The 24,192-nt window shown below is 42.6% G+C and overlaps 1 protein-coding gene across 8 annotated transcripts in view; it reads left to right on the top strand.

The window, feature by feature from the left end:
- The window catches only part of LOC120960049 (zinc finger protein 189-like), a 34,708-nt gene extending 10,814 nt beyond the window's left edge, over positions 1-23,894 (top strand). For 3 of the 8 annotated variants that reach the window (XM_040383957.2, XM_040383958.2, XM_040383959.2), the window contains exons 3-12: positions 16,563-16,702; positions 16,797-16,864; positions 18,700-18,915; positions 19,002-19,141; positions 19,217-19,358; positions 19,424-19,913; positions 19,988-20,499; positions 21,588-22,069; positions 22,141-22,422; positions 23,778-23,891. In XM_040383957.2, coding sequence (XP_040239891.1) covers positions 16,563-16,702; positions 16,797-16,864; positions 18,700-18,915; positions 19,002-19,141; positions 19,217-19,358; positions 19,424-19,913; positions 19,988-20,499; positions 21,588-22,069; positions 22,141-22,422; positions 23,778-23,861 — 2,556 coding nt within the window. In that variant the 3' untranslated portion in view covers positions 23,862-23,891. Of the gene's footprint in view, positions 1-16,562; positions 16,703-16,796; positions 16,865-18,699; positions 18,916-19,001; positions 19,142-19,216; positions 19,359-19,423; positions 19,914-19,987; positions 20,500-21,587; positions 22,070-22,140; positions 22,423-23,777 lie in introns of all 8 variants that reach the window. The other 5 variants (XM_049610379.1, XM_040383962.2, XM_040383964.2 and 2 more) reach the window with 5 other exon arrangements.
- Positions 23,895-24,192: the final 298 nt, after the last annotated feature.

The raw sequence follows: 24,192 nt of genomic DNA, 5'->3' as shown, positions 1-24,192 counted from the left end.
GCCGATTGGTGAATTTTTCACCGTAGCTACAAGCTACAAAATTAATAAGTGAGCCCACCTTCTTGCATAATCAAACGAATCGACCTCGAAATGGCACGGCGACGACGCGGCCGTGCGAGTTTTTCGATTGCGTCACCATCCGAGGCGTGTTAGCGCGCTGCTAGCTCCTCTGTGCGCGGTGCGGCGTCTTTCTGCAGTGAAAAAGTCACCACAAATCATGTTTCTGCAGGGCGTTTCGTTTTAATAACAGTTCGACGCTGTTAAGATATTGAAAACATTTGTAAAAATCTACTTTTCTTCATGGTAGCGCTACGCAAAATACAAGAGCATTTTCGCTTACTTTTCGAGCAAAATCCAATATGGCGGCTGCGGTGGTGTGGTGAAAAAGGTTTGGCAGAATCAATAAGCTGTGCATGTGTGTGTGTGTGTTGTAGTGCAGCACAGCGCGCACGAGAGAGATACCAATACTAGGCAGCGAGGAAAGAGCAAGAGAGAAGACGTTGTTCGTATTATATGCTGGGATGGGATGTATGTATGTGTGGGCACAGTGTTAGCTCCGCTCGAGTGCTATGTATATAACCACATCATCATCATTAGCTTACGGCGTAATTTTTTTCTCCGTTTGAGTCACCCTGTGTTGAGGCTTTGAAAGCAAAATCTCACACATACACGCCGACGGCGTTAGTTTAGCTTGGTAAAATTTAAGCGGGAATATTTACTCGTTTCGTTTGATGTTAATTTACTGCATTCAAATTTGATATTTTTCTAGGTCAATTTTGAGTTTTGTAATGACGCACTGTTGCCTAGTTATTATATATATTTGTAATATGGAAGCACTTTCTAGAAACATTTCATTATAGGTCAATTAGGCTGCTTAGCAAATGGTGCCAGACTGATTAGCGTGGTCGTGATAAATGGCTTTATTCATGTTCCTGTAATCTTGCTTTGCCGTTCCCTTTGGGCTGTTTTTTTTAAACGTTCAACACTCGTGACCATCCAGGGTGGTAGAAAAATCCCCCATGGATGTGTGTGTGTTTGTGCGGCTATGTATACGCATGTGAGAAATAAAGCCGGCTCAATTTTAATCAGAAAAGACAAAAAAATGGGAAACACCAACACACACACGACTCGAAAAAGATATGCCTGCGGCTATACAACACATAAGCATACGCTTTCCTGTGTATTTTGTAATAATATAAGCGTATACACAGCAGCGCGTATTCGTACACGCTTCGTACACGCGTGCTGCGTTGCCGTTGTGTGCGAGCAATGTTCTTTCCACTCACCACTCTTTTTTCACCACTCTTCTCACCACTCCCGTTTTGGTTCCGTTCTGCTGCGTAGGGTCGACCCCCCATGCGTTCTGCGCATGATCCGTGCGCAACTTCCCGGGGCTTGCATGTATGTACGTCTGTATGTGTGTGTGTGTGTTTGTATGAGAGAGAAGAGAAGAGGAGGTCTTGTATTATGTAGTGCGCTGGGTTGATAGTGTGTGCTCTTTCGCGCGAGCATACATTTTTGCATTCCTGTTGTCGCTTTCGGTGGAAGTGTGGGGAAGTGGTGATGGAAGATAGATGATGATGATGATGGAGGGGAACCGATGGTGGTGATGGCCTGTTGTCATGCATCGAAGCTCATAACTCACCACTCTGCCTCCCAATCAATCCCGCGCCTTTTTGGCGAGCAAGTGTTGCGGTAGGGGTGGCTCGAGAATTGGTGGTGGTGGTGGTGGAGGAGTTAATAAAAAATGCAATAGACTTCTTTTTAATTCATTTCGATTGACGTTTGATTGAATGTTGACGATGGCCGAGGAACCAGTTTTCCATTATTGCATTTGAGAGAAGAAGAGAAACTTTCAGTCACTGTTTTCTTATATTAAGAGTTTACTTAATTATTATAATTCATAATTACTGTGTAATGTAGCTAAAACTACCGCCAATAATTGCTGTTAATAAAATTGATGACTCTAAAGTACGCTTAGCTGCATAACACGACCACACACATATCTTCTAAATCCAATTTCACCCCTCCCAGCAAATGCTCTGGCAAAAAGGGGGCGTCAAACATTTTCAATAAACGTGTGTGCATGTTCACGATCGAGATGAAATCGCACCGGGGGATTTTCAACATTTGGGCGGGAAAATCCACCGAATGGCATTAGCTTTGTAACAAACCCCCCGGCCGCTTTCGTCTTCTGGCTGCTCTCTCATGTTGTGCTATTGCCTCCAAGGGGGGAAGAACATTCAGATGAAAAACACCACCACCGCGCACCCTCCCCAGTCCTCGCACACGCACACACGATTCGAATTTCAATCAGAGAGCGAAATCGTGCTTTCAAAGGCTTCCTTTCCGTCCTTTCGTTCGGTTGTGCGCGCGCTATACGATGCTGCCCCGTATGCTTTATTTATTTTGTTTTCTTCTCCCCCGTTTGCGCTTCAATGGCGCAAAAACCGCAACATTACTTTGCGCCGCTGTTGTGCTCGTTGCAAAATGCAATTTATTTCGCCCCGAGCGGGCTGGAAGGCTCCCAATGACGACGATGGTGAGATGATGTTGCGTCATGGGCAGCAGCAGCAGCGCAGCAGCGTCGGAGTTGTTCAAACGCGGGCAAAGAAACAAACTGAACGTATACCGCCACCGGTCCCATCATCATCAACATTGCAGCAGCAGCAGCAGCAGCAGTATGGGTTTTCGGCGTGCAAAAACGTGAGCTCGTTCGTGACTTGTCCGGTGTATTGCTAGCTTGGTGGGGTTTCGTCTCCTCCCCCAAGCCCATCAAAACGCCCCGAAATGTTGGTAGGGTAATGATGTGGGAGAAAGCAGAGGGGGGGATGTGGAGAATATAGTTCCAGCTACTAACGAGCTTTAGTGTGCTGCAAATTGTGAAGGTACTCTCGTTGCTTAGTTTGTCTCCGGTACGGTAGAAACTATGCTCGCTTCTCTTACCATCAGCTCCGGTGTGCATACAAGGTTGCGCCTTGTTGGACAGGCAGCAATGTGAAGCAATGATTTTGCTACGGTTTGAGCGAGTGACGGCGTGTTTTTTGACATTTGAGCTGTGCGCAGTAATTTGTAATGTGTGCCTTCCTGAGCATCATGTAGCTGTGACGAAGGTATACACTTACTGGCATCCATGATATGGGACGTGTGCCATGGTGAGGTTTTTGTTTTCCAGTTTGTTTGGTCCACATTCGATTTATTTGTATAACAAACCTTGCTATTGTGCTCGATTTTTGAACAAACCTACTTTTTATGAACTCAACTTAGTAAATTATTTGTCGCTGTACATATCAATAAACAACCAAACATGATAATTACACTTGTTGTTTTCTTTTCTGATTTTAAACACATACTATCCCTTTGATCTTATAATTCCACCTCCCTCTATGAATGGGCTGGAATGGGTTCTTCTACGTAATGTGCTGTGGAGAGGGGGTCACAGACGACGCGATGTTTCGAATTTACTTTACTTCATGATGACAACAAACCAAACCGCCGGGTGGCCGGTCTGACGGCTTTCCTGTTTGGCGAAAGAAAAGAAACACACGAAACCCGCCGCTTATGCTAATGGTGTTTCCATTAGCATAACATTCCCGTCTCGATCTCGGGAACTGTATGGATGACTGCATATCATCATCGCGCACACACTGTCTTTAAGTCACACAACCCAACTTGGGCCCTAGCTTGCATTGCCGTGGTTTTGCGACACAGAAAATACCAACAGCCCAGCTGCGCTACATACGTGTATGTTCGCTTTTCACAAACACAGCACACAAAGGCTCCAGTACGATGACATCATTTGCTGGTAACATAATTTGGCAGGCATGGACGGAAGGGGCATGTTTTGTGCAGAGTTTATCCCGAACTAAGCATGTGCCGAGTGGTTCATTAGTAATTAATTGTGTTATTATTACTAAAGCATGCTACCGTAATACAAGAAGGCTGAAAGAGATGATTGAAATTAGTGCTATTATTTAACGACTGTATCAAACTCTGCTTTTAATTGAGTTTTGACAACTGTATGCTATCCTTTTCAAATCCTTTTCATTCTTTCTGAAAAGAACATGACACCTGAAGACCTGTACCAATGTCTCTCTGTGTAGAGGACGAAAGAGAAATATGACTTCTCTATCCGTCTTTTCTCGGGCACAAATAAAAAGAACAAAATCTCTCCTTAGTGAAGTTGTACAACTTTGTTGCTTTAAAAGGTAAAGCCAAAACAATGCTTTTCAAAGGAGCGGGCTGAGCATTGCGTGTCGGTTGAAAGTGAATCAAGAAACATACATAAATGATTCCAAGCTAGAAAGAATTTGCTTTACGCCGTTTCCTTCGTATCTTTTCTCTCGCTCAGTCTTTACCCTTGTGTGTGTGCATTGTAGTAACGCTAAGCTTTGTGGTCCCAAAAGAGCATTCGGTGCCGGTTTTTTGTGCCGATTCAATTTCAATGATGCATTTAACATTGCAATTTAAGCTGCTCTTGCTCGGCTGCTGCTTCTGCAATGGTCTCATGTAACTCTAACCGAGAACTAAGAAGTAGCAAGGAGAATAACAGCGGAGGATAAAAACGAATTCATTCTTACCAAGCTAAGCTGTCTTTTTGCGGTTTTGTGTCGTCTCTGTGTTGTTCGTGATTGTGTGGCGAAGGTTTTGGTATGTTGTTGCGTGCAAAGATATCCAGAAATTTCTTCAGACAGGTTAATATGTATCGCGTTGAGTTTGGTGGGCAGGGCTGGATCTTCAAATTGGCGTCTAAAGATAGATTGGCAGGCATAAGTTTTGGCAAGCAACAAATAAATCTCACAAACAAACATGCTTAAGTAAGCGATTAAGCCGCAGTTGCAAAAAAAAAGATGGTCACCAAAATCACCGATTGTTTTTGTCTGGAAATTAGAATTTTCTTCACTAAAAGTCGACCTTTCGTCGCATTATCTACATATCTGCTTTTTGGAATACTAAAGTGTGGTTACATCCCAACAAGAAGCGTTGAGCATGAGTGTTTGCAAAAGTGTAAAGCCTTTTGATTTCCATACATCAACATAAATCTCTGTTTTGGGCCTACTCCGGCGCTCAAATCCGAGGTTTGTCGAATAACAATAAAGGCGCGTGCGGTTTATATGTTTGTTGTGATCCAAGAAAAACCCCCGACCGGTTAATGTATTCGTTTTTAGCGCGTTGTAAACATTTCTTTCGATGTTTTATTCCATCGCTTGTGTTTGTCTTGTGTCGCAGTTTAAGGCGTTCATGTGGCTTAATTTAAAGTACAAATAAGTGTAAATATTATTTTTGGAAGCTTTCTTAATATTTTGTTTTGTCCGACATGTCTTGCTTTAATGTTAGTTCTAGAAATATGCTACAAAGGATTAAAATGAAAAATTCCACAAACAAAACCAATCAATACATCGCATGTTTTGTTCTTTTCATCTCTTCCTATCGAAAAAAAACCTCTATTTCGGAAGGGTAAAATGGCAAATGGGAAAAAATACAACAATGTTAATTAAAATAGTTTCCCATGCTAACGTTATTCTTGCTACCCCACGCCCAACAATGTACTCTGCTGAGGCTGAGTGTGTCCAAAATTAATATTTTATTTTATTTTACATTTTGAAAATTATTTAAAATGTCTCTACGACTTTTTTGTAGTAAAGGATGTTGTAATAAAATAATAGCCTTTATGGGAACACTTCTACATTCAACTACAACTCCGCCACGTACTAACACAGATCCATTCTTATTGGGTCAAGTTCTCGGCCAGTGGAGACAACTCATTGAGGGCGACAGTTTGATAGCCACCGGTGCGGATGAATGTGTTGGAATTCGCTTTCCCTGCAAAGGAAGTTAAATATCAGCAGAAACTGTAGTGGTCGATGGGGTAGAGCCGTGATTTTGTGAAGAGCAGGAAGGCCAAGCGAACTGTGCCGTGCGCCGCGTGTATGTGTGTCTCACGGTCGGAGAGGTCTGGTTTATTTAACTTCAACCGATGAGTTTCAATCGACCCGGACTTGGTTGACATTTGGCTTTACGCCTTCATTAGTTCATTAGTCAGTCAGTTGTGACAGTGTGAATATGGCTGTATAATTTATCAAATCAACACGTTGGTATAGAATTTCATACGCCTTTTTTCTCGCTCTAGTATACAACGAGTTCTATTTTCAATCCTAACAACCGGTGCTTGAATTTATCATTATTCAATGTTATCGTGCTTAATTGACGTCCAGGGACTATGTTACATCTGTGTTGGACACTTTCAGTAGTCAGAATAGACGTTTTAAAGAATTTTCAGATGCTTGAATTAGTTGAATTTGACTTTGAAGATTTTATTGCTTTAACGTTGGATACAAAATATACCCTTCATTCCTTTCCTCGACCTTCGAGCAACATTCCTTTCATTACGAGACAGTTGCCAAGACGCACACACTCACACAGAGAAATTGCGTAAAAAATAACCCAAAACATCTTAGAATGTGTGTACCTTTCGACTACACTGACCAACCCAAAACCAGCAGTCCACTCCCCTCCTGCAATACATTATAGCCTATGGTGTTGGTGTGTGCTGTTGCGCGTCGTCGCCCAATGCTCTGCAGGATGGTGTGTAAACCCTGCGCAAAACACAGGGGTTGCTGCTGCTGCTACTGCCTGCACACGCGAAGTAAAGGTGTGTTTGAAGATGGCAGCTTGTCTCTGCTTGTCGTACGTAGTGACAGGACTGGCGCGTGTACGTTCACACACATACAGGACGGGACAGAGCAGTGTGTGCGCGCGGTGCCGAGTGAAAGTAGCGGTGTGTGTGGTGTTTGGGTGCGTAAGCATGTGTATTACCACCGTGGCGATTCTCTTACGGCCTCTGCCGTGTGTTCCATGTGGCAACGGGTGTGTGTATTTGTGTGTTGCCAAGAATCATACAACCGGCAGGATTTGGCTGAGTCGTCGCTGGGTAGCTGATGCTTGTATTATTGTGGTAGTTGGGCTGAAGGGAGGGGAGGGGTGGTTTGTTTACCAACAAATCTTTGAAGGTTTTGGTTTGTTTGGAGCATTGACAGATCGTGTTTTTTTATTATTAAAAACTACATTTTATAAGGAGACATGTTTTTTTTTTAAATATGGAACCAATTGCAAGGAATGGAAAAACAAGTATATAATAAAAACGGAAGATAGATGTACAACCTCCATATTTAAATTTAGAATTAGTTTTTTTTTCTGCAATAACACGTAAATAGATCAATGCAAATAGTACATCATCAATGGCATTTTTGCTCCAATTTGTTTGCCTTTCTACCCTCCACCTGTCCAGGACTAGCACGGAACACGTGTTTCAACCACATCGCGCTGTATGTGTATATGTGTGTGTGTGTGCGTGCATTCCAACATCAAAGTATGCTGGCTTTACTTTGGATCGAATTTATACATGCGTGCGTATGATATAAAAGCCGCACAGTGTAGTGAGAAAGAGAGCGACAAGATGATTGCGTTTGTGAGGATTTTCATGTGCTAGTAGGAAGAGACACCCTATTCTCGCATAATACCACACACTCTTTCCGCTGTGTGTGAGTGTGTGCATGGGTGTGTGTGTGTGTGTGTGTGTGTGTGATTGGCATACCATCATCTCCACTATATGTAGGTGTTCGTAAAGGCTCCGCTGCTCTATACTTTGCTACTGGTGGCGCCAAACACACTTGTTGTTTACCTATAATAAGCAAGTGAAGAAAAAAGAATAAAATAAAACCAAAGACAACAAGTGTAAAAGACGCGAACTTGAACTTGGCATTGGAACGTCTTTGAAAAGGTATTGGCCGTTTTTTTGTGTGTGTATGGTTCGTTTGTTTTGTTTGGTGGGATTTTTTTTTTTCGTTGTGTATTTTAGTACCATCCTTGAGGCGATGGAATTTATCGAAGATTTTTTGTTTGTTTTTTTATTTTGAAGCAGTGCTTCGAATTGTATTCAAATTCATCAAACCGTAAAAGCTACATTCCACGTTAAAAATGCAAATCCAACGTGATAATGGCTTTTTCCGATAGGTTTTTTTTTGTCTAATTGGCTTTCAATGACGTCAATTAATATGATTTCGTTTAAGGAATGTTTTGTAATAAATTCCTATCATCACCGATTCACGTCTTTTAAAGATGAAACAACTCCATGAAAGTGTAAATACATTCGTGAAATGTCAAAAAAGGAGGAATTGAGGCATTATGTAACACTAATTCCAATTGCTGCGCTCTAGTATAGTTCACGACATCGTGACGAAGACTTTGCTTTGATGATCACTTCTCGCTCCCTGATCGTGGGAGAAATTAAACTCAATAAATGAAACTCCCCGTCTCGACCCCTAATTGATGCCTACAGATGACGCTCCTCTGGCTCGCTAGAAAAGGGGGTGGCTACTTACAGAGGGCGGAAGAAGAGTACGTTTGAAAAATGATGATGACACTGCAAATGTGCACACGTTTTACCGACTGTGCCGGGAGACAGCCTTGCCTTGGCACTGGATATAACATTAGATACTTGTCGGGGTTTGCTACAAAAATAAGAACATGCTACAGCACCAAGAAGGAACGCGATTACTCAATCGATTCGGTTGTACTATTATTGAACAGGGTCGTGGGAAAGGAGGGGGGTGTAATATGTACATCAAGATCGGTAAAAAGATACCGATCAAGATTAATATGATCGGTACTGGCCTGACGCCTGGTGAAACGGTTGGCATAAACTTGGCAAAGGGAAGCGAGAGACAACACCAATTCGAACGGCATTTCAAAGCGGCTGGTTAAATAGTGGTGTCAAGATGGTTTGAATTGATCTGAAAATTGATAGCTGCAGTGAAGGTTACGTCACAGCGGTACGCGTGAGCACAGTGGCGTCTGTACCCAGTACGCTTTGGCATGGTTTCAATGCGATCATTGCAACAACCTTCGATCTTCTATTACCCAGGGAGGATGTAACTGTTTAATATTGGATCGTGTCGGCGGAGGTTGGAAGTTTATTTTTTGAATGAAATGCGCTGCTGATCATTTTTTTTGCTTTTTTGTCGATATTTAACTGTTATGTATTTATTGTAGTAATGTGAAAAAGGTAGAGTAGCATCATTCAAAATGAATTAATTTGAATTTTGAGATATTGCAACATTGGTTTTCATTTCAGAGGCATCAATTTATGTTATTTTACTTGCGTTACGTCCAAAAATGGAAAATTGCGCCTTAAAGTATGCACGCCGCACGACAAAGTTGCATTAATACGGCATCGCTTGTTGCTTGCTAGGGAAAGAAAAGTATGGTTGACATCTGAGAACCCAAAGGACGCGTTTAGTAGATGTGCTTTAATCCCTGCTAACAATGAGAGTTTATTATTCGTATAGAGAAGCTATACACTGCATTACATTGAGCAGTATTGTTTTCCATAAATAGTGAAATACGATGGTTTAATCTTACCGGCACTCTAAAACACCTTCGCCAGTGCTTTGTTTGGTGTCTGGTCTCGATGGAAGTGCACCTGTGTCTCTACACAGTGATACTGTACTTCAGGCAACATTCGTCTGTGATGCACTCATTGTCGAACTGTATCGTGTTCGCTCGATATAAACATAAAGCCACAAAACAAGGGTTTGTGAGTCCAGCACTCAATGCTATGGGTTTCATTTGAGTGGAACGCATATTATTGTCCGTTGCTCTATTCATTAAAACCTGTATATGGGGGGCCGTCTGTTGGTGGGTCGTACGCGTCCGTCCGCTTACAGTTGGTTCCTTTCGCATCCACTATCTCTCTCGCTCTCTCTAAATGTAATTATAATAGTCATTTCTTTCAAAACTAACCGGATGTGGGACGCTCAACACAAAGGCAGTACATTCAGTGGAGGAGAGCTTTGTGTTTGTGTGCGATATGATGGCTTTTTATGCGACTCAACCGACGAGCCATCATGTTGAATAGTATTTTGTTGAATGTGAATGTATGTTTGTCCATGTTCAGCACATTATGAGGCGCATGTGGTGGTTATTAGCATGTTAGCTATTTAACATTGCCCGTCAAACGAAATGGATCACAACAGTTGCACAACCGATAAGACCTCTATCCGCTGTGCTGTGCCGTCCTGGGACGGACGCCGACCACGGTTCGGCTTATCTAATGAGCTCACTGAACGAGAAAGTGCTCTCGTGACGGGAGACTATTGTTTGTTTGTTGTTATTGCAAACGTGCACACACCATTTCAACCCCACCGCGTTTGCATATTTGAATTTTATTATTCGCCGTTTTGCACGTTTTTTTGCTTTCGTTTACGATACAAACATAGAGTTTCTAAGCGTTTATCCCTTGAACTACCAAGCGTTTTAAGCGTTTGTTACTATATTATTAGAATTATTTTATTCAAAAAAACCATTCTGGTTTAATGTATTTGGAATGTAAAATATTCTTCTTCTTCTTCTTCTTTGGCTCAACAACCGATGTCGGTCAAGGCCTGCCTGTACCCACTTGTGGGCTAGGCTTTCAGTGACTGATTGATTCCCCCCCATAGCAGGATAGTCAGTCCTACGTATGGCGGCGCGGTCTATTTGGGGATTGAACCCATGACGGGCATGTTGTTAAGTCGTACGAGTTGACGACTGTACTACGAGACCGGCAAAATATTAGGTTATATTAAAACTTTGCCAGCTCTTGGCTTTACTTATGAATAAAAGCAAGATTAATTTAAGCGTTTCCAGTCAAAATGGATGGCCCTGTGCTTCTAGTGTTAAAATAAACGCCTAAATGTATGCATTGTGCGAAACATTTAACTTTAATGTGAGGGTTAGCGTTTCCTAAATGTGTTTTAAGATTTGAAAATGTGTTCTACCGTATCACAAACAGCATTTTATGTGTGAGCTGGTTAAAATTTCCCGCCAATTTGCCGCTGACCCACTCGAGGATGAACCCTCTGTCCCCTCTTTACGGAACTACACCCCTGTATATGTATTCCCAATAGGCATGGGGGACTTCACACACCTCGAACCAGGCCAAAAGCAAACACACAACACTTCTTACCATTACCAACACACTGGTGTTGCCACACAGCCTTATCATAATGTTGTCGATGGTAAGCCACTCCTAGCATGCCGTTCTCCATGCTCTAGCAGCAGTTACGGAAAACAGTGTTGTGGGTGGAAATGTGTTGGAAAAAGTACCTTCTCTCCTACATCCACAAACAGCCCAGCCGGCTTTACATTGGGGGAGGAATATTTTGGCTATATGGGGGCGACAACTCTGTGTGTGTATGCTCCACCAACTGATGGTGTGCGTGTTTCCTCCCCATCAAGTTTTGTACGAGTTGCGTGGAAGGAGAAGAAGCATATTGCTGTTTTATTTGAACATGTTTCGCATACCATCAAGGGGAACGGGATGATAGATCGTCGTTTACGCTGCGTAGATACACAGGATGCTTTTTCGGGTACTGTTTGTTTCAATCTTGTTTGCATACACCCTATGGAAGAATGTTTGATTAAGAAACATTTGATGTTAGTGTAAAATTTACCAAGTCTCTAAGACAGCCTTAATGTATGCAATTTGCATCACATTTTTAGCCTTTGAAGTAAATTGATTCCCAAAAATGATCAAAGTTCGCTTCATAGTGCGCACATTCAGGCGAGCACGTTTTGGTTTGCCCGTAAAAATGCATTCCCGGGCAGGAATATTGATTAAATTTTCCAATTCCCCGAAGCACGCGGGTAACAACTCTGCCACAGGTTTCGCTCCAGATATGGGGTTGGGCTATGGGTTTCGTCCTATTGAACTATGGGCGGGTGCAGCTTTTCAATTGCAATTTATCCTGGTCCCTAGGATATTGCAATCGTGTAGCGTAAAACATTCCTAGAGCTGGCATGCTCGGGCACGTACTCTTGTTTTAGATGGAGGGCGCTGCTTGTTATTACTGCATTGAACTTGTTGGCATGTATTGTATGTTGCTTTCATTATTTAGTTCTTTTAGCATGGATGAAGGGGATGGTGTGATCGTAATTGTGAGAGTTTCAAACGACCCAACTGTACGCAGAGCCTCACCCAACGAATTGAACAGTGAAGCTTCCAGGGATGCGTTAGGGTTGTCCTGGTTAGATGAAAATCTGGTATTCGCATCCTCATCATCATCGGCAGCATCATCTATTATATTCATTCGCGGAGTTCGGCTTCAATCCTTCCGCTGGTGTTCCTATATTTCTATACCATGTTCGTTGTTCGTTAGAAAATACCGGGAAAAACGTAGGGGTAAACGGGGCAAAATGGGGGCACTATCTATTTTAAGCATTATTTCACAGCAAAAATACATTCCAATGCTCAAAATGTATCAATTGGAGTGTGTTATTAGCATCATATAAGTTTTATAACCCTTGTGTAGGATTGCGCCCTACACTAGATTACCTTAAACTCGCGATTCGAGTTTCAAAGGGAGCAAAAATCAGCACGATACCAAATACACCTGAGAACGCTGACAAGTGTCAAGTAAGAGCTACCCGCCAAGGACTCTGTACAAGATTTGCCAGCTGGGTGATTTGAAGATGTAGAACAATAAATTCTGACTCCGCAATCTGTGCTGTTAATTGAATTCTTCATGTATTTCGTGGTGTACTTATTACAAAGTGCTGTGTTCCGTTAGCTATGTTTACATTTTGGGGTTTGTATGCTTGCTTAATTTCCGCTCTTTCCGTTAACATACAAATGTTTCCTAATTATTAGCCAATACACCACCCTTTGACCCCATGATTTGCATAACTAACTATGTAGATGGCGCTACTGTGAAGTGTGGAGTAGTTGTGTTATTGCCTCGAGATGGCGCTGTTATTGGTTTTATTGCTTAACCTTTAAGTTGGCAACCGGATACCCGGGTATTTTTTTCAACTTTAAACTGCCATAACTTTTGATTCATTGCTTTTATTGACCTGAAATTTGCCGTAGCCTCCCAACTTTTAATTTATGATTTTTTGGTGCATAAGTTGTAATTTTAAACAGCCTGTAAGTATTTTATTTTGAATTTTTTTTAACTTTACCACGTAAGTTGGCAACCAGCATACCCGGGTATTCCATACATTTTGTATGGAGAATGACGTTTCTCTTCTTCCTTTTTTCGTATTGTGCTTATTTTCGAGTCAAATTCAAGCGATTCCAAATTTCAATATGACCGTTATTTTTATGTTAAAATGAAAAAAACTTAATGAATAAATGAAATAGAAGAGAATATATAGTCGGCATTACTTGCTTACAGCATTAAAATATAGAAAGCATTGTTTACCTATGAAAATCGTTAATTTTTTGCATCAAAACGTGTGGAATACCCGGGTATGCCGGTTGCCAACTTACGTGTGTAAATCTGGTTGCCAACTCTACGGTTAAATCACGTATACAACAAATTGCCTACATTTTGGCGCATCTAAATCCTAAACAACCCTTACATAATAAATAACCAAGAAAAATACAAAAATAAGATTTATGTCACTAATTGATGTAATTTGTGCTCACTTCGAAAATAAGCTTTTACGTGGTATATTTTTGAAGATTTGATATTTCTATACAATTTGTCTGAAGGCAAGGCAATTGATGAATGCGTATTTTTATTATTAAACCAAAAAATACAACAATGCTTCACGTGGGGCAAAATGGGCAGATGCTTTTGACATATGGCGCTTGGTGAGGGCTATGGTGCTGTATTAGTCCACAGAATAACGGTAACAGGCACAGCTTCAAAAGATTCGATTTTGTAGATTGAAACGTGTAATAAATTGTTTATTTTATCGGTTCGGTTCGGTTGGTTTATTTTAATAATATATTTTTTTTAAGAATTTTAAAGTCTTTCATCCTATTGCCCGCAGTGTTTTGACGTTTCACGCTTGGTTTACCTGTGCTCATTTTGCTTTTATTTTACACGTTTATGTTTAAGTCATTTTCAGACAAGGTGGTCATTTTAATCCATAGATAAATGGTGCAGACATGTAATAATGTAAGCATAATAGTGCTTTGTGGCAAATTCAAAGGAGCAGTAAACTGCTTAACATGCCCATTTTGCCCCGCTTTCTCCTTTACTCCACACACTCAACCGATGAGAGATGATGATTGATTCGTCGGGTTGAATGGCGGTGTTAGATGAACACAAGGTTGCATCGAATTTCCATTCGCTCTCGTAACTCTCTCATAACTCGCTCATGTATTGTTGGCCGCGTATGAGGAGGGGTAGTTTTCCTCATTAAATTGAATCCCTGTTGAGGCGCGAGATATGATAGATTGAAGGATGCAGTGAAAGGACTAATTGGATATTACCGAAAAAAGTGATTTTTTCTTATAGGAAATGTGGTTCGATATTTTTGAATTTCTATTTTATTCATGACTATTTTTAACCTATACCCTGAGCATTGCTATAAACAACTCACCTTTTTCTTCGCCTTCGACCCATACACATATGTTTTGTGGATTTTATGTCCATGCCTACCCATCAACCTCTCAAGGCAACATGCTATTGCTACTGCTGGTGATGGTGATGGTGGTAATGATGTTCCCGTCGCTGCAGCTCGGAAAGGTGTGGGTTTGACTGTCAGTGGTACAGCACACCACCACCCTAGAGCATAGAAACATGTTCCGTACGCTCGGAAATCGCATCCATGCCACCTTTCCCCTGGTGTGTGTTGGAGAGAGGAGTCTCGTGTGTGAGTAGGGCGGGCGCATAGAAGTGACGCAGCCACACACCACCACCACCACGTGCACTCTTGTGTGCGTTGGGTAGGAAAAAACTTGTTTTTTTTTTTAATCTTATCCTCACACACCCAACGCACCGTTGTGTAGTAGAGTTCGTGTGTTGGGGTGGAAGAAAATCTCCCAGTGTGTGTGTTTGCTGTCCACTGGTTGTTTGTTTTGTAAACAAGCGTTTTGATACGGGATCAGCTGATTTTGCAACAATGAGCATAAAAAGGTTGTGGAATTGTGACAGTTTTAATTGTTAAGTATTGCAACTGAGCAACGGAAAAATAGAGCAAAACATTTATAAGCATTTTACCTTAAATTCCTAAAATATTTTTTAAATATTAAAAGCAAACAAATAGATGAGCAGGTGTGTAAATTTGAATAAAAATTGACATTCAACTTCTTTTGCAACGGAATTGCCAGAAATTGCTCCACCAACAACGTGTGTTTGTATGCATGTGTGTGTGTGCGTGTGCGGGTCGCTTATACACACCTATAACATAATCGACATGTTGCGCTGTAAGCAGCATAATCGAGATGCTGCTCACTATTATGTTTGCTTGTAGGGGGAAATAGACACGTACACACATACACACAGTCATACAGACACACAGGACAGACAGAAGAGTGCGTGACACGAGTACACATAGAATCACCGGTGGTGGTGTGGCATCGTGGTGTGGGATATGTTATGTTTTGACCTTCTTTTTTTGCACACACAAGTATCGTGTTTGTGTGTGTGTGTGTGTGCGTGTAGTTCCGAACAGCTGATTTTGACATTTCGGTTTTGTACGTGTGTTGTTCCAATATGTTTACAACACAATCGCGGGCCAAGAATGTTTTCATAGCATCCGAAAGCAATCGTTGAACAATATTTTCGTGGGAGGGGGAGGAGTAGCACGTGTAGTGTGTTTCATTTTGTCATCGCTTTTTTTTTGGTTTATATGTGCAATAATAGAGTTTTTTTTCTAATTTTGTCATAAAATTAGAGAAAAAAAGGATTTTTTTAATGCATTATTGAATATTTTTACCCGTTCTGCAAACGTTTAATAAATAATTGAAACATCAAAATTAAAGCACAATAAAAAAGTAGCAAAAGTAATATAAAATATGAACTAAATTGGAATGAAGAATCATACCGCCCGTGGATCACAAATACTCATCGCAATGTTTTGCTTCTTTTTTCTTTCTCTTTTTCTCTCTATATACCTACACCATAACGACCATCATCATCATCATCCCATCTTCATCGTCTCCTGCGCCACCACCACACAACGTCCTGTGTGTCACATTACCACCCTGCCCGCTGATTAATGTGCCTGTGTGTGTCTGTGTTTATGTCACTGATGAAACTTGAAAATTTATTATGCTGCAAAACACAAACATTAAATTGGATTGACAACGCCGAACGCTGCTCTGCAATTGGATTATCAATTGGCCCTTGGATTGGAACAAAAATGGACGCTTATTAAATGGTGCTGTCTGTGCATCAACATTGGTTTTAATTAAAAACACGTTTAAACAAAATAATTGCCGACTGCTGCTCCGGTTGATAATGAACACACATCGCCCATAAATCAACGATAAATCAACATTGTGCTCCCTGAAACCTTACCCACCGATCGATTCTTCTCACAATCAATTTATGCTGCTGTTAAAAAAAAAATCCAATCGTAATTTGTTTGGCGTGCCGTGCGTGCGTTGTTTGCGTCGGCCCGGGTCCTCCGAATTCCTTATTATACGATCGCCGAAACACACGCCGCCACCATCTCTCTCCATACTACACCATCAATATATATATACATTATATATATGCTACCCATCTTCCTATTGTGTTGTTGTTGATCCGTACCCTTCTCGCTGTGTGGACTAAAACAAACAGATGCCATACTTGCAGCTTCCGGACGGGGCTAGCATTTTACTGAAGGATGGGAAAGGTTCCATCTCGCACGCCGGCGGCAAAAGCGTCCGGCGGATGATCGTCGTGAACGATGCGTCCGCCCTGCCGCAGGGAACGCAGCGGTAAGTGACACTCACTGTAGCGCCAGTTATTAATTGGATTGATTTGTTCGGTTTTTTTTTTGATAACACTCGGTTCGTGTCGTCTATTTTGCAGGATAATTACCACCGGCGGTACTGCGACGGCCGTTGCCACTGGCCACCAGAAGAAGCACGAAGTTATAAGTAAGAAGCATACCACCAAATTCGTTTATTTATTTAAGCGCACGAATCTTAGTTTAGTAGGTTGGGGGTTTAGTTAGTGTGTGTTTTAGCTCTGTTTGGGTTGATATTAATTAAGAATTAATTTAGATTTTAAGAGCGAAATAATAGCAGCGTATATATTGATAAGAAAAATTAATTTACATTCCTTCGATATAAATTTTTTAATTGTAGTTAGTGAAGCCTAATTTAAAATTCAGGAAAGTTGCAAATGTGATCTTAAAAAAGAAATTGAGTTTGAATTTTTTTTAGAAATTTCGTATAATATAAATGAATTTTAGGCCGCAGTAACGGGTTAAAGATCGTTAGATCAAGTCGAAGGATATTTTAAAACGGCATCCTTTACATTCTTTACTATAAAGACAAATCGTATGTTTAAAAAGTAAATATTGAAAATTTCCAACTAATTGTTACTGTGACGTCATATTAAATTATGTTTGATTTTTAAAGTTCGTTCGTCAACCTTTGCGGTTTTAATTAGAAATTTATGTATGTCTTGTAAAATGTATGCTGCTGTATCCTAATGACACCCAACAAAAGCATCTACCTATGTCATAGTGTCCTAACTTGTGTAATCATTTTGCTGTATATTTTTTACATGGTTTTTCAAGTCTCTTTCGAATGTCTCGCACATCATTACACTGTTTTCCGGACCAGTTTCTAATGTGAACGGCATTATTCAACAATTGCGCGAGGTTTTTTCCACAATCCAGCTGTCACAAATAATGAAAATTGTTGAAAAACATCTTGAATGTTTTGAATAATACGGTTCGCATTGAAAACTGAGCCGGAAAACAGTGTATCAACAGTTGTAAAAAGGTGTATTTGCCTCATAAAAAAATTCAATCCTTACACATGATTTTCAACACACCAAAAACAACTGTCAAACTCAATTCAGCTTGAGACGTGTTGAAAATCATGTGGAAGAACGGAAACATTTTTGTTGATGCGAATTCAACATTTGACAGCTGTTGAAAATCATCTCGCAAGCAATGAAAATTTTTGTTGACATTGAAAATTGACTCGGAAACCCCTGTATAATGATCAACAAAACAAATTACAGCAGAATATCAGAAATTTATCTAGTACAAAACATGTTCATATAGATAGAACTACTGACAACACAATACATATTCGTTTAGATGCTCCTTTGTTTTCTAAACTCCTGTTCGAACGGAAAATCGTTCGATTTATTAACTACCAGCAAGAAAAGAGGGAGTAAACGAAAGCAGATTTCCGTGTAACCCCACGGTCCCATATGCTGCTGCTTGTTGGGGGCTTGATGTGTGTAATCTTATCTCCCCGAAACCATTCATTTCCGTTGGTTGTCTGCTGTGTTGCATTTGGAAGCGGCGGCCCCTTAGCATGAGTGGGTGTTACTCCTAATGGTGGGGGTTTTCCGATCAATAATTCAACATATTGATGTGTAGCAGAGAGGAAAGGGGTGTTATCATAGGTATTAATCAGCACAATCCAGTTAAGAGTAGAATGATTTATTCCGTTGTTGGTTTAGTTGGGAATGGTTTTTTTTTGGTTTGGCACTTTAATTTAAACGAGCACACCTCAAATCCTTCTTACTAACGTTTTGACTGTATTTTTGATATATTTTCCTCTTTTCAATATTCACTTCTTTTCCCTTCTCCCTTTAACAATTGCTAACACCTGCAAACGCACAATCCCTCCCCGGGATTACTTACACTCTTCTCGTAATGATGGTGCACTTTGGGAAATGGAATTGGCTACTGGCTATAATGCAACAAAACAACAACACGCACAAAACAACTGTGGCAATCAATTAGACCAATCCAATACTACCACTCTAGCGAATGGGCTGATCGATACGAAGACGAAGGCCATCCTCACGACGAGCGGTGCGAGCGCGTTCATGTCCCCGATCGGGCCGATCCAGCTGACGGCGGAAGAGTGCAACGACATACTGATGAAGCGGGCGGCCGCGGCCGTCGCTGCGAACAATCAGCACGCCCCCATCAACAACAACGATGGCCAGCATACCTGTAAGCAATTGTGGAGTGGTTTGATTGTAGAAAGGAGAAGGGGTGTGTGTTTTCTAACCCTTTGCACGTATCTCGTCCACTTGCAGCGATTTCGGTACAGGTGCAGAAGGTGATTCAAGGGCTGGAGGAGGGAGATGACTCACAGGCCACCACGTCCAACCATCAGATGAAGATCGAGCCCACGCTGAGCATCTCGCCGAAGCTGGAAGCGGTCGAAATGGATTACGTGAGTGTCAGGAGAGGAGAATCCACTTCGAAGAGCTTATTTTCTAACAAACGCTTGATGCTTTCCCCGATACAGAATGAGTACGTGCAGCAGGAGGCCACCACACCGACACCGAACGTCGTGCCGAAGGAGCGCCCATACTCGTGCGACCAGTGCGGCAAGTCCTTCCTGCTCAAGCACCATCTGACCACCCACGCCCGGGTCCATACAGGTGAGAGTGTATCGGAAATACCGCGCTGTGTACTAGTCGCCGTCATAACACAGTCCTTGTTGCTTTTGCAGGAGAGCGGCCCCACGTGTGCGTGCACTGCGGCAAGGACTTTGCCCACAAGCACTGTCTCAACACGCACCTGCTGCTGCACTCGACCGAGCGGCCCTACCAGTGCCAGGAGTGCAAGAAGAGCTTCACGCTGAAGCACCATCTGCTGACCCATTCGCGGGTGCACTCGCGCGAGCGGCCGTTCGTGTGCGACCAGTGCGGCCGATCGTTCCCGCTGAAGCGCCACCTGGTAACGCACAGCAAGTTCCATGCCGGCGAGCGGCCGTACGTGTGCGCGGACTGTGGGGAAAGCTTTGCGCAGGACGAGCATCTGGTGATGCACTCCCGGTTCCACGGCTCGGTCAATCCGTTCCACTGCCGGGACTGTGGTGCGACCTTCCCGCGCAAGTTCCAGCTGGTGAACCATGGCAAGATCCACGGCCGAGTGCCGCACTCGTGCACGCTGTGTGGCAAAGAGTTCCTGCAGAAGCGCACCCTAGCGGCACATATGAGGTAAGGCGAACGGGGGTTTAAACAAAAATCATCTTAAATGCTCTCATTTGCCCTTTCTTTCATTGCCCTCTCAGAATCCACACCGGCGACCAGCCATTCCCGTGCATTGCGTGCGGCGAGGGTTTCCGCACCAAGTCGGAGCTGAACGCGCACAACCGCCACACGCACAGCGGTGTCAATCCGAACGCGTCCAACACCACCATCATCACGACCAACACCGTCGTGACGTCGAACGCGCAGCAGCAGGCGCAGCAGCAGGCCCAGCAGCAGGCCCAGGCCCAGAGCCAGCAGCAGCACCAGCAGCAGCACATCGAGGTGAAGCAGATCCAGCACTACCAGGGCCAGCAGCAGGTGCAGGACGTGTCGAACGGTAACATCATCACGACGATCGCCGCCACCGGCCAGGGCTCGCCCGAAAACGCGGGCAAGCCGCAGTTCGCGTGCCGCGAGTGTGGCAGCGCGTTCAACAGCCGGGAAGCGCTGGCACTCCATCTGCGCCTGCACACCGGCGACAAGAGCCTTATGACGGACCTGTGTGCGCTGACCGCGGCCCTGCCCGGCCACCTGTTTCCGGCCGTCAATCAAGGTAAGTCCGGCTGTCCGGCCAGTGATGTCGGAGGGTTTTTATTCCTTTAGTTTGCTCCGTATCTTAACAGGGTGATTTTTCGCTTTATCTCAAGAGAGTTGGCACCCTTTGCCGCGAATCGTTGTAATACAATGACACGAAGCGATTCGAGAAATGGTGCCACAGACAAGAGATAAAGTGAGAAAACATCCCGTACTTGCAATGAGTGATGAAGAGGATTCTTGGGTATTTTAAACATAAATTTACGTCTTAATCCAAATGAATATTTTATGCATTTTGCTAGACTTAATAATAACATCTTTAAAAAAACATTAAAAATCATTTTGTTTGGTAAATTGATGCTAACAAAATAGAAAATAGAAAACACTGTTAAGCACATCACTGTAACATGTACACTTCCATTGCTCCTGCACCCACACAATCAGAAATTACTCACGAATACTCTCATTCACTGTTCCCGGCGGGAAGGAAGGAGGTTTAGGGCGGCTTGGTATTTTGTTTTGTTTTTTTTTCTTCCTTTTCCTTCACATGTACATTTTTTTATTTTGTTTTTTTTTTATGTTTTTTCTTCTCTTTTTCATGTTCTTCTTCTACCACTACCACTACTACCACTACTAATGCTCTAATTCTACTGTTTTATCACTACTACTTGTTTTGTAATAATCTTCATCATTGCCTTTTGTTCCGTTGTTGCTATGCTTTTATTTATTGAATCGTTTATGGTATTATCTATTTCTTTTTCTCTTCTTTAACATCATTTGTTTTCATGCTTGTTTTTTTGGGTTGATTTGTGTTGTATCTCATTTTACCAATCACGGGACTGACTGATTTTAAACTCACATTTAATTTTTAAAATAAAAAAAACCATCATTCATAATTTTTTTTTTGTAAAACTAAAATTTATAAAATTCGTACGCTTCCATTTGCATCCAAAACACATTTTATTTACATTTACTATCCCTATCACTCTTACCGTTAAGATATGAAAGTAGAAGAGTACCATCCGATGGTTGAGACCGTGGTGAACGGTGGTGACAGCGCGATCATGGCGACCAACAACCCCATAATACAAAACTCTTCCTTTCCAGTACAAATAATTACCTCCTCGGGGCAGGTGGTGCAGCAGATTCAACCGCAAAGCCCTCCCCAGCAGCACCAGCAGCAGCTGCAACAGGCGCAGGTTGTGCAGCAGCACCAAACCGTCGTACAGCAGCAGCAGCAAAACCAGCAGCAACAGATCCAGCACCAGCAGCAGCAGCAGCAACAGCAGCAGCAGCACCAGCATCAGCAGCAGCAGCAGACGAAACCGAAATCCCATTACTGCACCCACTGCGGCAAGGGTTTTGCGGCCAAGCACGGTCTGTTGCTGCACAACCGCCGCCACCCGAACGGTGGCTGCACGGTGCGGACGCACGTGTGCGAGTGCGGTAAGGCGTTCTTCCAGAAGAACCATCTGATGCTGCACCAGCGCCAGCATCTGGAGCAGAATCAGCGCAGTGGTGGTGGCGGGGCGGCTGGTGGTGCCGGTGGTCAGCAGCAAGCGTCCGCCGGACAGCAGCAGCTCGTTGTGGTAAGCAAATCGTTGCTCGATTTTGCATATAATAACCTAAGCCATTATTAATTAATTTTTTTTTGTTGCAGATTCAACAACCCAACCAGGATTCGTTGGTACAACAGCAACAGCAGCAGCAACAGGCTGCAGCAGCCGCTGCCCAGCAACAGCAGGCACAGCAGGCTGCGGCTGCCGCTGCCCAGCAGCAGCACCAGCTGCAGCAGCAGCAAGCGCAACAGCAGGCCGTTGCAGTCCAGCAGCAGCAACAGCAGCAACAGCAACAGCAGCAACAGCAGCAACAACAGCAGCAGCAGGGCCAGAACAATCAGCATGCCATGCGCAATCTGGTCATTGCGAATCAGCCCGTGCAGGTATCTTATGTAAAGTTACATTGAAGCTTCCCCTACACGAGTGTGTTGTTGTGGAACGATGTGTGGATGGAACGATATCAGTAGAAGAAAATTAGAATTTTGAATGATCAGGAAAGTTTGTGAGCATAAAGAGCAAACTAATGGTTATTTTGCTGAGCCCCTTAAAGTACTTATTCAGAGCATGTGGATTTGTATAATATGTAATGAGGTACCTTAAAGCGATTGCTAAGTAGCTTAAATTTAACTGCAATTCTTGTATATCTGAAAAGACACATCATTTGGAGATTGAAAGACGACAAAAAAAAAAATGTTGTAAAATGCGTTGGAATATACAAATAACATACAGGGCAATTATGCAATTGATATTATTTCTTAAGAAAATAATTGGTTTCAATTACAAATATCAGACAAAAGCTCGAGCTTTTTTTAATAATTTGATATAACGATAATTGGATCAATAGATGATCAAGATACACAGGGTTTTCCAAACCATTTTTCAATGTAAACGTTGTTATTCACCGCGTGCAAGATGTTAATCCAGGTCAATCTGACACTTCATTTCCATCCTAATATTTTTTTCATATCTTCAGTATTTATTTCAACACTTCCGTGTTCCATTGCCGTAGTTTTTTCACCGGGATATTAGAGCCGCATCTAACCTGGATTTCATTGATTGCGAGATGTTTTTCAACAGCTGTCAAAAGTTGTATTTGCATCAACAATAATGTTTCAGTTCTTCCACATGATTTTCAACACGTCTCAAGCTGGATTAAGTTTGGCAGTTTTCTGTGGCCCGTTGTAAATCATGTAGAAGAACCGAAACATTATGTCAAATGCACCATTTGACAGCTGTTGAAAAACATCTTGGAGGTGGTGAATAATTATGTGCACATTTGAAAGTGTCATGAAAAGCTCTGTATTAATTTTGAAAATGTTGTACAAATCTTGATGAGATGCGGCTTCAAAACTCCGGTGAAAAAAACGATGGCGATAGACCGTAAAAGTGTTGAAAATCATACTGAAGAAATTTATTTATTTTATGATGGAAATGAAATATCAGATTTATGTGGATTTGCAAAACCCTGTAGGCAGTTTAATCATCTGAAAATTGCCTTCGTTGTCCAGCATGTCCAGCAAAATAATATTTTACAATTTTTTGTAATATTGCATGCCTCTAGCCTGCATGCTCTAAAAGTGTGTGACAATATAGCTTTAGAGTGCAAATTTAACCCCTACGAATGTGTTGATACTAATCTGGAATACCACTATCTCTCCCTTTCTCCCTCCAAAAAAAACCCACCAAAATCCCTATCCACCACCTCACCCAATCAACGCGCACACCCCCTTTCCGCTAGGTGCAGGTCCTGGAGGGTAACACGACCCAGGTGATCAAGTACGAGATCATTCACGACACGTCGCGCCAGTCCAACGTCGAGTGAGAAGAGGCGATGCTCCGTATAACCAAACCGGACGGTACGGAGGAAATGAAGAAGGTATTCATACTGAAGAACGAGATGGGATGAAATTTGCTTCACAGTGGTGGCCCTGCTACTAGTGCCGCTGCTGTCGCTGCCGCCCCCGCCACTGCAACCGGTGTGGTTGTGGCCACAGCCTCCCACGCCTCCGCCACCGCACCGTCCAGCAGTGCGGCAGCCACCGTATCGACAGCGGCTGGTGGTGGTGGTGGTGGTGGTGCTGGAAGTCAGATGGGAGAAAATCATCATCAGCATCATCATCACCATCCCCACCACCACCATCAGCAGCATCAGC

The sequence above is a fragment of the Anopheles coluzzii genome, chromosome 3 (genome assembly GCF_943734685.1).
Source record: "Anopheles coluzzii chromosome 3, AcolN3, whole genome shotgun sequence".
Taxonomy (NCBI): Eukaryota; Metazoa; Arthropoda; class Insecta; order Diptera; family Culicidae; genus Anopheles; species Anopheles coluzzii.
The sequence above is the reverse complement of the archived record's forward strand: the minus strand, read 5'-3'. Positions and strand labels throughout refer to the sequence as shown.